This window comes from Orycteropus afer, unplaced genomic scaffold (assembly GCF_000298275.1).
Source record: "Orycteropus afer afer isolate SDZICR_OR568_19922 unplaced genomic scaffold, OryAfe1.0 scaffold00045, whole genome shotgun sequence".
Lineage (NCBI taxonomy): Eukaryota > Metazoa > Chordata > Mammalia > Tubulidentata > Orycteropodidae > Orycteropus > Orycteropus afer.
Genome location: NW_006921632.1, coordinates 2028615 through 2042441, shown reverse-complemented (window position 1 = coordinate 2042441; position 13827 = coordinate 2028615). Strand labels below are relative to the sequence as shown.

At 44.0% G+C, this 13827-nt stretch overlaps 1 protein-coding gene across 1 annotated transcript in view; it reads right to left on the bottom strand.

The window, feature by feature from the left end:
- The window catches only part of FAM186B (family with sequence similarity 186 member B), a 45537-nt gene extending 43694 nt beyond the window's left edge, over positions 1-1843 (bottom strand). Inside the window, exons 1-2 of the mRNA XM_007937948.1 lie at positions 1748-1843; positions 653-878 (exon numbers count right to left, since the gene is read on the bottom strand). Of these exons, the coding sequence (XP_007936139.1) occupies positions 653-878; positions 1748-1843 (322 nt within the window). The remainder of the gene's footprint in view (positions 1-652; positions 879-1747) is intronic.
- Positions 1844-13827: the final 11984 nt, after the last annotated feature.

Here is a 13827-nt window from a genome sequence, read left to right as displayed (position 1 = left end):
AGTGGTGATAGCGGGCATCCTTGTCTAGTTCCTGTTCTCAAGAGGAATGGTTTCAGTCTCTCTCCATTGAGGGTAATATTGGCTGTTGGTTTTGAGCAAATGTGGTTTTGAACTTAGTTTTCTATCATGCTAAAAAACAGTCTCTAGGAGGCACAAATGTTTTGCACTCAACTACTAACCTAATAGTTGGCAGTTCAAACCCACCCAGCAGCATGTAGAAGAAAGGATTGTTGATCTGCTTCCATAAAGATTACAGCTAAGAAAACCCCATGGGGTACCTTTAGTCTGTAACGCATGAGTCAGAATCAACTTGACAACAGGTTTGAGTTTTTTGGTTTTACTAAAAAAGTTAAGCTGTCATAATTGACCCATGACTTCATCATATATGCAGCTAATGTCACAGTTTATTAGACTTTTGGACAACTACATGTTTGCCCTTCCTGGGGAGTGGGTATGATGTGTAGTGACGTGTGTGGAACGTTTTACCCGGGGAAGAACACTGTGATGTGCCTGGTGCTCCCCTTGCCCCACACCCGCACTCCCCTCCTAACTAACGCTGACCTAGGGTGGGGAAAGGAGGAGACTGAGCTGGGACCAGCAACTTGGGGATGAAGGCACCCTCCCCAGGACTGCACCCAGCCTATAAACTCACCCCAGTCACCCAGCCAGTGGAGAATTTCATACAGGTGCTTCTCTTTAGTCTTAGCATCTTTGGAGAAAGAGGCAATTTTCTCTAGCAAGATGAATCTGTTCTTGCCCTTTTGCTCCGTCTGGTGGGATTTTGCCTTTTCTTTTAAATCATGTCCTAATTCTTCCTGGAAGCGGTTGATGACACAGTTGACATTGTCCAAGATGTATGAGAGCTGAGTAGAAATGTCCTATATGGGAAGCAGCAGATTGTAGTGTTTAGGAGTGTGATGAATCAGATGCCACCTGCTAGAGGTGTGCCCTTAGACAAGTCACTTAGCCTCTTTGTGCCTTTTATTTGTAAAGTAAGGACCATTATAGCACCTGTGTTACAGAATTTTTATAAGGATTATGTGGATTATTATTTCCAAAGAACTTAGAACACTGCCTGGCATATAAGGTGGTGTTACGATGATGATGATGATAATGATTAACATTTTTATTTTTAAAAATGACCAGGTCAGGAAAGGAGATAAATATTAAAAATCTACAGCAAGCATTTCTTCAGAACTTCAGAACTTGCTAGCAACTTCTGGGCAGAATATTGGGAAAATGAGAACCCAAGAAACCCTCAGGATCAGAAGCTTGAATGAAAAAGGCAGTAGAGGTTTATGTATGGGGTGCTTCTAGCCTTCAGCCATTCCATTGGCCCCTCTGAGGTTCCAGGGCTTGGCTTGGGGAAGCCCAGACAGGTTGCCAAGAACAGACCCCAAATCAAGAGCTCTGGTTCCCTCCCCTTCCCCTACTAGGAACAACCCTAATGTGCCTCAGGCTGTCCTGAAGCTTCTTGCCCCCTTCCCTGGATCCTTGCCCCTTCCTGTGTTCTGTTCCCTTCCTGGTCCCAGCTCTGTCCCAGCAGTTGGTTTGACTCTAGCTTAGCTCTGAAGAGGCCGAGTCTAGAAGGAGAATATTTTGTACTAATCTGTCTGCAAACCCAGGTTGCCAAGTGTCCCAGGACCCCAGCAGGCCCAAAGCTGGAATCTTGCCTGAACCCGGGATCACTCCTCATCCTGCACATCAGACCCCAATAGAAAGGTGCTTCCCTCATCTCAGGAGCTACCTCCTGCGCCCGAGTCAGCTGGGCAGCCTCAATCCTCGAGATGATGGCTTTCACCGACGCAGGGGTCACTAACTGCGGGGGGTCGTCCTTCTCCATCTTGGATCACTCTGGCAGTCACAGAGATCCCCTGTGTCTCGGATGGGTGCACAAGCCTGGACACACGATGTTGGCTGCTTGAGGTTAGGGCCCCCAAGGTGGCTGCTGGGCACCCTCTGCCCAGCCACAGCTCCTCTTATAACTGCCAGACACCGGGTTCCAACTGACCCTCCTTTCCCCAGTGACATCACTTGTTGAGTTAAAAGAATGACTTCCTGTTCACTATGTCACTAGCTTTTTATCTGCCTCCTAATGTACATTAACCTGACTTAACTTTTTTAAAAAATCATTAAATGTTATTCTCCCAAATTAACATTAATGACTAAAAGTAAGAAAAAGCAATTAGAAGTTATTTTCCCAAAGATAACTTATTGTTTAAAAGTGTTTGTTTGTTTTCCCTCTTTAATTAGAGCCAATAAATAACTAAATGGGAATATGCTTGCATTTTGCACCAGGGATCAAGGCTCAAAATCAACACTTTAACTTACTGAAAGTGATAATCATAGTAAAACATGTTAAAACAAATGTTTTAAATGGACATCACTATGCCCAGGTCCTAGAACCATGCCTGGCACATAGTAGGTGCTTGAATAATTTATTTTAGAAGGATCAGCACAAGGCTAGTCTCTATGAAGTTGTAGTTAAAGATATCCCAAATGTCCAACTTTTCCAAACTGCTCTACCATTCCATCATCTCTAACATCAGCTCCTCCTCTGCTCACTACTTTCCCTCCCATCTTAGGATTTCATATTTCACTGTAACATGTCAAAGAACTCACAAACTGACAAGGAAATGGCTCATGCAGTGGTGGAGGTTGGCAAGTCCCAAATCCATGGGTCAGGCATCCATCTGGAGGATTCTCCTCACTTACATGGTTGCAAGATCTGATGGACCCAAATTGGCAGGTGGATGACTGGCTGCTGTCTCAGGTTCCAAGAACTGGGGGTAAGATGATGATGAACCACATGCTGGATCCAGAGCAAGAGAGCAAACTTTGCCAGAGCATTCACACATAAACCCTCGAGGAAACTAAGGGTGGTGATGTGAGTTACACCCTCTAGCAAGGTGGGATTCAAGATAAATCCCATCCTAATCCTGCCTTATCAACACAATAGAAAACTTACCCCAAAATGGGACCATAACCACAGGCATTATGTGTTGTTGCTGTTTTTAGTGCTGTCAAGTTGATTCCAACTCACAGTGACCCTATGTACAACAGAATGAAACACTGCCCTGTCTTGCATCATCCTTAAAATTCTTGCTATGCTTGAGCCCATTGTTGCAGCCACTGTGTCAATCCATCTCATTGGGGGTCTTCACCTTTTTCTCTGACCCTCTACTTTATCAGCCAAGCATGATATCCTTCTCCAGGGAATGATCCCTTCTGACAACATGACCAAAGTAGATGGGATGAAATCTGACCATTCTTGCTTTTTAATGAGCATTCTGGCTGCACTCCTTCCAGGATAGATTTGTTCATTCTTCTGCTTGTTGTTGTTGTTGTTATGTGCTGTTGAGTCGGACCTAACTCATAGTGACTCCTCCTTGGGTTTCCAAGGCAGTATCACTACGGAACTAGATTGCCCAACTTTCGGAGGAGTGGCTGGTGGGTTTGAACCATCAGCCTTCTGGTTAGCAGTCAAGTGCCTTAGGCACTATGCCACCAGATTCTTCTGCTAGTCCATGGTATTTTCAGTATTCTTTATCAACAACACAATTCAAAGGCAGCAGTTCTTCTTTGGTCTTCCTTATTGGTTGTCCCGCTTTCACACACATATGAGGCCATTGAAAATACCATGGCTTGGGTTAAGCACACCTTCGTCTTCAAAGTGACATCTTTAGATCCTGGATAGAGTGGGAGAACAATGTGGAACAAAACTCAAAATCATTGAGAAAAAAAAAAAAAAAAAGACCAGGTTTACTGTCTGATAGAGCCTGATGAAACCCCTGAGACAATGGCCCTTAGTTCCCCTTCAGGCCTGGAATTGAACTCACTCTTGTGGCTTCCAGCCAAATAACAGACAAGCATATAGGGTGAATATTTACATCAGGTAGATACACTCCTTAGAGTGATCAATCATGGGAGAATAGAAGGGCAGTATTTGCACAGGGAGATAGCTCATGGGGCAGAAATGCATAGGAAAGAAGGACACAGGGAAGAGGTAAGTAACTACAGGGAGGAAGTGGGAAGAGAGTTATTACAGTGTGGGGAATTGCAGTCAATGTCATGAAACAAAATGTGTATGAACTGCTGTATGGAAAAAGAATTTGCTTTGTAAACTTTCACCCAAATCACAATAAAAATTAAAAAAAACCCTGATAACTTTGCTCTTTAACACTTTAAAGAGGTCGTTTACAGCAGATTTGCCTAGTGCAATACAACATCTGATGTCTTGACAGCTGCTTCCATGAGTGTTGATTATGGATCCAAGTAAAATGACATCATTGACAACTTCAATCTTTTCTCCATTTATCATGATGTTGCTTACTGGTCCAGTTGTGAGGATTTTTGTTTTCTTTATGTTGAGGTATAATCCATACTGAAGACCGTAGTCTTCGATCTTCATCAGCAAGTGCTTCAAGTCCTCTTCACTTTTAGCAAGTAAGGTTGTGTCATCTGCATATCACAGGTTGTTAATGAGTCTTCCTCCAATCCCTATGCTGTATGGCTCTTCATATAGTCCAGCTTCTCAGATTATTTGCTCAGCATACAGATTGAATAAGTATGGTGAAATGACACAACCCTGATGCACTCCCTTCCTGATTTTAAACCATTCAGTTTGGCAGCCATCTTAGTATCCTAAATGACCTTGAGATATTTAAGTACCTCAGGAATATTAACCTCTCTGCCTCTGGGTAGAATTTAGCTGCCATTTTCTATACACTAGATGTATGGAGAAGTAAGTAACCTTTACTGTGCCTGCACAGAATGTGGAAATATGTGTGTACCTATGATGTTGTATGACTTCCTGTTTTATAAATGATATATAAGAGAAGCTTGAAGGAGCATTCCTTAGAGCAGTTTTGGAGGCATTAGCTCTGGCTGTTGCCTCCCTTGGCCAAAGAGATAAAAATACCTTTCTGTTCTACCTGGGTTTCATGTTTACTGGCTACAATCAGTGACGCCAAGCAGAGCCTGGATTTTACCCAGCAGCGTGTAAGGGAAAAAAAGATCACTTCAATCAGTTGCATGGAAAGTCCTGGCATATCTAACATACAAATCTCTGTCCTTCGGATTTATCTCACTTTCAATGGCAGTTATTGAGTGGACTGTGCTAACAACTAAGGGACTCTGGTGGCGTAGTGCCTAAGGCATCTGACTGCAGAAGGTTGGTGGTTCAAACCCACCAACCACTCTGTGGAAGGAAGACTGGGCAATCTACTGTAAAAATTTACCACCTCAGAAACCCAAAGAGGGTCGCTATGAGTCAGAATTGACTCAATAGCAGTGAGTTTTTTTTTTTTTTTTTTTCTGGTGCTATCAACAAATTCATCACTTTTGGAAAGCTTAATTTGGGTTGAAATAGAAAATATTTAAGGTTTGATGTTCTATAGTTCCTTCCAGTAAATTCCTATAGAAATCATTCAGAAATTCTAACTTGTAAAGTTTAACATTTTATTCTTGTTTGTAAATCATAGAAGATATGTAATAATTTATACTTTAGAATTTTTTCATCCCAGGATTTTAAAATGTTTTTTCAATTTTTTAACAAATATTTTTATAAATTCTTTGTGATGAGATAATAAAAAGAAATATTTAATGAAAAACTGAAAACAAAGGTTTTTAGTATAAAATACAAATGCTATGCTATATTTTTTCCTTTCTTATTGTTGCAAAAATATATATAACATGGTATTTGCTAATTCAACAGTTTTCAGCTGTACAATTTAGTGCTATAAATTGATCATGTTATACAACATAATCACTGCCAAATTTCCTATCACCATAAACAGAAACTCACTATTATATTGTATTTAAATATATATATATATTGTTTTGGGAAAAAATTTGCATAGCAAATTAGATTTTTTATTTAATGATTTCTATACATATTATTCGGAGCTCTGGTGGCATACCGCCTAAGGCATTTGACTACTAACCAGAAGGCTGGCGGTTCAAACCCACCAGCCACTCCTTGGAAGAAAGGATGGGCAATCTACTTCTGTCTTAGAAACCCAAGGAGGGGTCACTAGGAGTCAGATCAGACTTGACTGCAGTGCTGTTTTTTTTAATACATATTATTCAGTAACATTGGTTTCCTATGTTTCACAGTGTGTCAGCATTCTCATTAGATACTGTATTTTTTTACATATTAAGTTCTAATGAAAACTCACTAAAACTATAGAAAAGTTTTTTTTTTTTGTTTTTTTTTTTAAGCATAAGCATACAGGGACAGGGAAACAGGAGAGGAGACAAGAACAAAAGTACTTCTGGAGGATGGAAAGCAGATGGATGAGTGGTTACTGACTTAGACTAGAGAAGTTGGATCCTAAGGCAGCAGTAGCCAACCATATGGCTGATGGAATTGGTTGTGCCAGGTCAGAGATTAGCAGAGTCTCCTCTTGAGTGTCTGAAAACCTGGAGAAAGAAGACCTGAAGATGCTCACATCAGAGGTTTCTAGCTAGATCATCCTGAAGTGAAGCTCCCACTGCAAGCCCTGCCCATGTACCTAAGTCAAGAGAGCATACACATTTCCAATCAACTTTCTGATGACTCATCTTTAAATGTGAGTGGACAACCAAGAAAGACCTCTAAGAAAAAAATCTAACATGAAAGACCAAAACAGAAAAAAAGAAATATGGAGCAAACAGAGCTAATGCAGAGAGGGAAAAAAGGAAAAAAAAAAAAAAAAAAAATCTTAAAAATCAAAAACAAAACTCCCAGAACTATCATTAATAGCTTCCAAGTTATTGCAACCATGAAGCAAAAGACTCTGTAGAACCGTGGAGTCAATCCTGACTCATAGCCACTCCTCTGTGGGTTTCCAATGCGGTATCTACAGAAGGAGATTGCCCAATCTTCCTTCTGAGCAGTGGCTGGTGGGTTTGAACCCCCAGGCTTCTGGTTAGTGGTCAGATGCCTTAGGCACTATGCCACCAGAGCTCCTAAAGGAATATTGTTGTTTGTTGTTACGTGCCAGAGTCGGCCCCAACTCAAAGCTACCCCTCCTTGGTTTCCGAGGCAGTATCACTACGAAAGTAGATTGCCTAGTCTTCCTTCCAAGGAGTGGCTGGTGGGTTTGAACTGCCAGCCTTCTGGTTAGCAGTCAAGTGCCTTAGGCACTATGCTACCAGAGCTCCTAATGGAGTATTAGGAGAATAAAAATAAGATGACAGCAGTAAAAATCTTACAAATACTGAAAAACTTAGTAGAATGGGAAGACAAAATTGGAGGAAATCTCCCAGAAAACAAAAAAAAGATGAGAAATAGGAGAGAAAAATCAGAGAAGGACCAGTCCAGCATTCAAATTATAGGAGTTCCAAAGAAAAAAGAACATAGAAAATGGAAGGGAGGAAATCATCAATGGGATGATGTGATAGTTGGAGCTGTGTGTCAACTTGGCTGGACCACAATTCTGTGTGGTTTAAGCAATTGTGATGTGGGTTGTTCCAATGATGGGATCAGATGCATATGTTTTGAGCAGCCAATCTTTTGAAAGGGAGTTTCCCTAGGGGTGTGGCCTGCTTCCAGTGTTTTCATGGACATCCTGGGAAAAGAGACACTCTTCTGTGGATTGGGATTCTGTTGTGCTGCTTACAACTGTCTGTGAGCGAACAATCCACCATTCAGCCTGGAGATCTTGGATTTGTCATTTGTTGGAGTTAACTGCCAGTATACTGCCTGCCAACCTTGAACTCCTCAGCCCCTGCAGCTGCGTGAGTCAGGAAAAGCTTCCAGCTTGACGTTTGATCCAAGAACTTTGGACTTGCCAGCTTCTATAAGCGTGTGAACCATTTTCCTAAGATAAATTTCCCTTTCTCTCCTTATATAAGCTTTACTGGTTTTGTTTCTCTAGAGAACCCAGTCTAATAAGGATGACTTAAGCTTATTTTCCTGAAGGGCCAGAAAATAGTCTCTCACCAAGATATATTGTTGTTAGCTGCCATCAAGTCAATTTCAACTCATAATAACCTTATGTGACAGAGTAGAACTGCCCATAGATGTTTTTTATTTATTTTGTTGAACATTTTCTTATGGCTTAGAAGAAAGTTTACAAGGCAAATTTGTTTCCCATTCAACAAGTTATACATAGATCTGTTTCTTGACATTGGTTACAATGCCCTCAGTGTGTCTGCACTCTCCCCACTTTTACACTGGGTTCTCCATTTCCATTCACCCAGCTTTCCTGCCTTCTGAATATAACTTTTGGGCAAATGCAGCCCTTTTGGTTTCATATAGTTGAATGTTCCAAGAAGCATGTTTCTCACGGGTGCTACCGTTCACTTTATAGGCCTGCCTATTATTTGGCTGTGGGGTGGTCTCTGGGAGCGGGTTCAGTTCTACGTTTGAAGTGTGTCTAAGGGGATACAGTCTCAGGGAATCCACTAGTTTCTATCAGCCCATAGGGTTTTCTAGGCTGTAATTTTTCCAGAAGCAGACTGCTAGGTCTTTTCTCCTTTGGAGCTGCTAGGTAGGTTCGAACTGTTGACAATTGTCTTAGCAGCCCAGTGCTCCTTTGTGCCTAGGGCTCCTTCACCAAGACATACCACTGTGTAATTTCACAACATTGGAGACAAGGAGAAGATTTAAAAAAAAAAAAACAAAAAACTAATTTCCATCAAGTTGATTCTGACTTGACTCACAGCAACCCCTGTTAGGTTTCCAAGGCTGTAAATTTTTATGGAAGAAGACTGCCTCATCTTTCTTCAATGGAGTGGCTAGTGGGTTCAAACCACTGACCTTTTGGTTAACAGCCAAAATGCCTTAAACACTACACCACCATAGATCTTTAAGGGGAAGGTCAGATAGAGGCAAAAAGTCACAAAGAATAAGAATTCAAAAGGCTTCAGACTTCTCAGCAGTAATAATGGAAGCTAGAAGATAATGTAGCAATGCCTTCATAATTCTGAAGTGATTTCTATCTTATTCAATACTCTGCCAAACAATCAATCAAGTGTCAGGGCAGAATAATGGTAATGTCAAACATTCAAAGTTTCAAAACAGTTTATTTCCCAAGTACCCTTTCTCAGGATGTGTCTAGAAGATGGTCTCCCCCCAAAAAAGAGGAGTAAATCAAGAAAGAGAAAGACATGGGATATGATAGATAAAAGATACAACAAAGGAAAGAGGCAAAGAAAATGCCCAGGAGGATGTGAAAGGAGATACTAAGATACCAGAATTTTATAGAATTAAATTTGGCAGATAGTAATTGTGGTAGTTAAAGTTATATGTCAGTTTGGCTGGGCCTGGTTTTGAGTGGCTGGGCAGCTGGTTGTAGTTATTCCCCATGATGAGACTGTCAATCAACTCCATGGTGGGATCTGCCGCGAGCAGCTGAGTAGCTGTTTTAGGGATGTGGTCTGTTTCTCATATATAAGGAGAAGCTGTGGGCATGATCTGCAGCTTTTGGCATGCTTGGACCCTGGATGTAGCCAAGTCTTCATTTAGCAGCCTGCTGTGTTTTCTTGCCAATCCTGGGACTGTCTCTGGGACTTGAACTAGTGGCCTGCTCTGTTGTTTGGTAATATTGGGACTGTGCCACTTTATTTGCTGACCTTGGGCTTGTTAGCCTCAGCAGCCAGCAGCTGTCTGAATGAAGAGACACCTCTAGCTCCAGTGGGCCAGGAGCAAGAGGCAGAGCTGAAGCCCAAGGTGAGGGGGCTTTCACTCAGCCCCTAGAGCCTGGCACTTTGAACTCAGACTTCTAGCCTACTACACTGTAAGAGAATAAATTTCTGTTTGTTAAAGCTGTTCACTTGTGGTATTTCTGTTAGAGTGGCATGAAGTAACCAAAACAGTAATGATGTATAAGTGATGGGTGAAGGGGAAGAAAAAAGAGCTAAGTCCTGTTATTTGTGGAGCTGGGGCAAGACTACAAATGGAGACTCACATTCTGTATGTCTAACTATTTTAGGGTTATAAGTTATTGTAAACAATTATATTAAGAAGCCTGGTGGTGGGACAGTTAAGTGCTCACCTACTAACTGAAACATTGGTGGTTTGAATCTACTCAGTGGTTCCATGGGAGAAAAGCAAGTTGCTCCTGTAAAGACTAATCTAGAAAGTCCTATGGAGTAGCTCTACTGTGTCACACAAGGTCATTAACTGTGAAATAAAACATGTTCTAAATTCCTAATTTACAAATATACCTTCATGAAGACTTAGAAGGCCAAGTTCAAAATTAGAAACTTAGAGTTCCATACTAGAAAATGGTAGCCCCCAGGCTTTGGCTTGATTCCTTTTCCTTCTGCCCTTGGCTCTGTCCTCCACTGAGAGCCTCACACAGGGTCCAGTTGGTACTCACACCTCTCCCTGCAAACAGAAGGGCTTCTGTTCAGGCCTAGAGATACCCACACCATCAGTAAGGTCTCCTGGGGAGGTGAGATCCAAGGAAGAAGTGGGTGTAGCTCCAGGAAGAAGGCCGAGGCCTATTTGGGCAGGGAACTCCAAGGTCCCAGGTACTCAAAATATGGTCTAGTAGGGAGTAGGTGTAAGAAGCTCTGGTGGAGCATCATCTGCTAACCAAAAGGTTGGTGGTTTGAACCCACCAGCCACTCCACAGGAGAAAGATGAGGCAATCTGTAAATATTTACAGCCTTGAAAACCCTATAGGGCAGTTCTACTCTGTTCTATAGGTTTGCTGAGTCGGAATTGACTCAATAGCAGTGGGTTTCGGTTTTAGGGAGTAGGTGGGCTTAGGATGGGCCTATCCTCTTGAACTTCTTACCCTGTGGGGCGGGACACAGCTGGAGATGGGGCACAGATATGGAGGAAAACGCTAAAAAAGCTGAACATGAGCTCTCTGCGGAAGGGAAGATGATGGAGGCAGGACTCTGCTGTTTTCCTATCAAAATATGCATCTGTGTATTCTATAAAATTCCTAATTATAAAAAGAAAATCATTAAAAAATAAAAAAGTAACTGATAACTATGTATGGAACTTCTGAGCCACTTTTGCTATGCCAAGAGTTCTCATTAATAGTCTGAAAACCACAAGACTAGGCATTTCTTTAGGAGCTCTGGTAGCATAGTGCCTAAGGCACTTGACTGCTAACCAGAAGGCTGGCAGTTCAAATCCCCTAGCCACTCCTCAGAAGGAAGGTTGGGCAATCTACTTCCATAGTGATACTGCCTCGGCAACCCAAGGAGAGGTCGCTGAGTCAGGTCCAACTCGACAGCACATAACAACAGGCATTTCTTTAAGGACCCCTGGTGGCACAATGGGTAAGCACTGAGCTGGTAACTAACGGATAAGCAGCTTGAACCTACCAGTCTCTCCTGAGGGAAAAGCCCTGACCATCTCTGCACCCATAAAGATTACAGCTTAGCAAATTCTATGGGGCAGGTTCTACTCTGTCATATAGGGTGGATATGAGGTGGAATCAACTAGATGGCACAAATAACAGCATGGACTTCATTTGGGGCCATCTCTGGTGGCGTAGTGCCTAAGGCATATGATTGCTAACCAGAAGGCTGGTGGTTCAAACCCACCAGCCACTCCTCAGAAGGAAGACTGGGCGATCTACTTCCATAGAAGATACCACCTCAGAAACCCAAAGAGAGGTCATTATGAGTCCAATGGACTCCAAGGCAGTGAGTTTGTTTTTTTTTTTGGTTTTGTAGTACTGTTGTGATTGAAGCTATAAGGAAATTTCTCTCTACAGCAGACCCAAGAATGACAGGCCCCACTTTCCCTTTGTTACATTTAATTCACAACTCCTACTTTGTATTCATTGTTCTCCTACCTTCCTCTGCCAGAGCCTAAGCTCCTTGCAAGCAGGGACCCAGCTCAGTTCTTTGTATCCTGGGAACCAAGCATGGCACCAAGTGCTTAGTACAGACTCAGATGAGTGTTGATGAATGAAAGAAAAGGGAAGCATCTTTGAAGGGAAGGTGTACAATTCTTTTCTCCACCCTTGTACCTGGAACCCTCAGTAGCCTGAGACCTGTAGCTTATCCCTTAAATAGCTTTTTGCTAGTTTCCTTATCTGCGCAACATACTAATATTTACTTCGCATTTTCAATTCCTATAAAAGATGGAGCTTTCTTCGAGTTCACGGAATGAGTCAGATCCCAAAAGCAGTAACTTCAGGTTCACATGAGAAGCACGTGTGCGCTCCATGCGGGCAGGGATTTCTCCTTTAAAAAACCCCAAAAAGCCTGCTGTATGCTTAATGTCTGAACAGTTTCTGGCACATAATAGGTGCTCAATAAGTATTTGTTGGATGGACGAATCCATTGAAAAGTTCTAAAAATACGCATCAAATTAAAAAATGCTTGGTGAAAAGTAAAGATAGCCCTATGTACGAAATGATGATGCTGCAGTCCAGACCTGATCCTTGGTGCGAGCGCTCGGGATCTAGCCTGTCCAAGCGCCCATGCAGGGCAGACGGGCCTGCCGAGCTGGGGAAACCAGCGGTCTAAGGTCTGGAGTCGGCAGGCGAGGAAGGCGGGAAGGCTGGGGAGTTGCAGACGTGCTAGTTTGTTGGCCCCAGACCCGTGCTCCGCGCGCCTTTGTTCAGCTTGGTGTGGGCTGCCCAAGCTGTCAGTCAGAGCCCTGGAGAAGGCACTCCCCGCCTCCCAGGTGGGCGGGCCCCGGACCCAGACGGCCAGGGGGCGTGGCTTTGTTCTCCGTGCCGGGGCGGGGCGGGGCTGGGACCGGGAGCACCGGGCCCGGTTTGAGGCGCGACTCGCCGGCGGGAGTAACCGGAGCCCCGGCCAGGAAGGGGTGCGATTCCCCACTGGCCCCACCTTCCCGGCTACGGCCAGGCCAATCAGAACGGCTTTTACTGGCTTGTGGGCCGAGCCGGCCCAGCTGCTCGGAGGCTCTGGCATGGTAACGTCCCTGCGCGGGGGTGGAGAGGCCCGGGGCGGTCCCACAGCGCCCCCTGCGGCCCGGGCCGGGGGCGGGGGTCCGGAGAGGTCACCGGGGATACCCCAAGACCCCAGGGAAGGGCGGAGGGAATGAGGGGTTAGAGAGAGGAGCGAGGGAGGGGGATGGGGCGAGGATTTGGGGGAGAAGGGGCGGGGGAGGCCATGATGGAGGATGAACGAGGGGGAGGTGGTGGTGAGGGAATTGAGAATGCCGAGTGTTGCGGGATGGGTGAGGAGTAGGATGGGAAGAAGTAAAGGGTAGATTTGTAGAAAAAGGTCAGGAAAGAAGAGAGGAGGCAGATGTGGGACCGCGGGACAAGGGGAGAGGTGGGGACCACAGTTTTCCCTCCTGGAATATTTAGCGGGCCACATGTCCCTCCCTCGGACCCAGTGCTTGCTCCCTCAGGAAGCCTTTGAGTGTCCCTTAAGACCACTTGGGGACCCCTCCATTTCCCCGCATTTGCAAGACATTGTTTCATGAGGTGAGGAAGGGGCTACTGGGGAAAGGATCCCATCCCCACCCAATTCTTGGTGATTAAAGAAATGGAAATGCAGAGGCCCTTTGGTCCAGGCCTCTGCCATCAACAAACTGTAACAAACTGTGTGTGACCTTGGGCAAGTCACTGCCTTTTTTAGGCCTCGGTTTTGCATTGATTAAAAAAAAAAAAAAAAGGAAATGGAATGGAAATGATATTCCAGATCTCTTCCAGCTCTCCAAAATGAGGTAATTCTTGAGGGAGTTCAGGAGTAGGGGTTCTAGGACATTGGAGAAGCAAAGGAAAGAAGGATGAAGATGGAAATCCCCAGGGATGGGGTAGGGATGAAAGGGGATGGTGGGCACAAAGCCTACAAAACTGGGGCCGGCTAGCCTTGGAGTTCTGCTGGAGGGTGGAAGGAGAACTCCAGGAGTAGAAGAGGAGGTTGAGTCCTAACTGAAGAAGCAGGAAG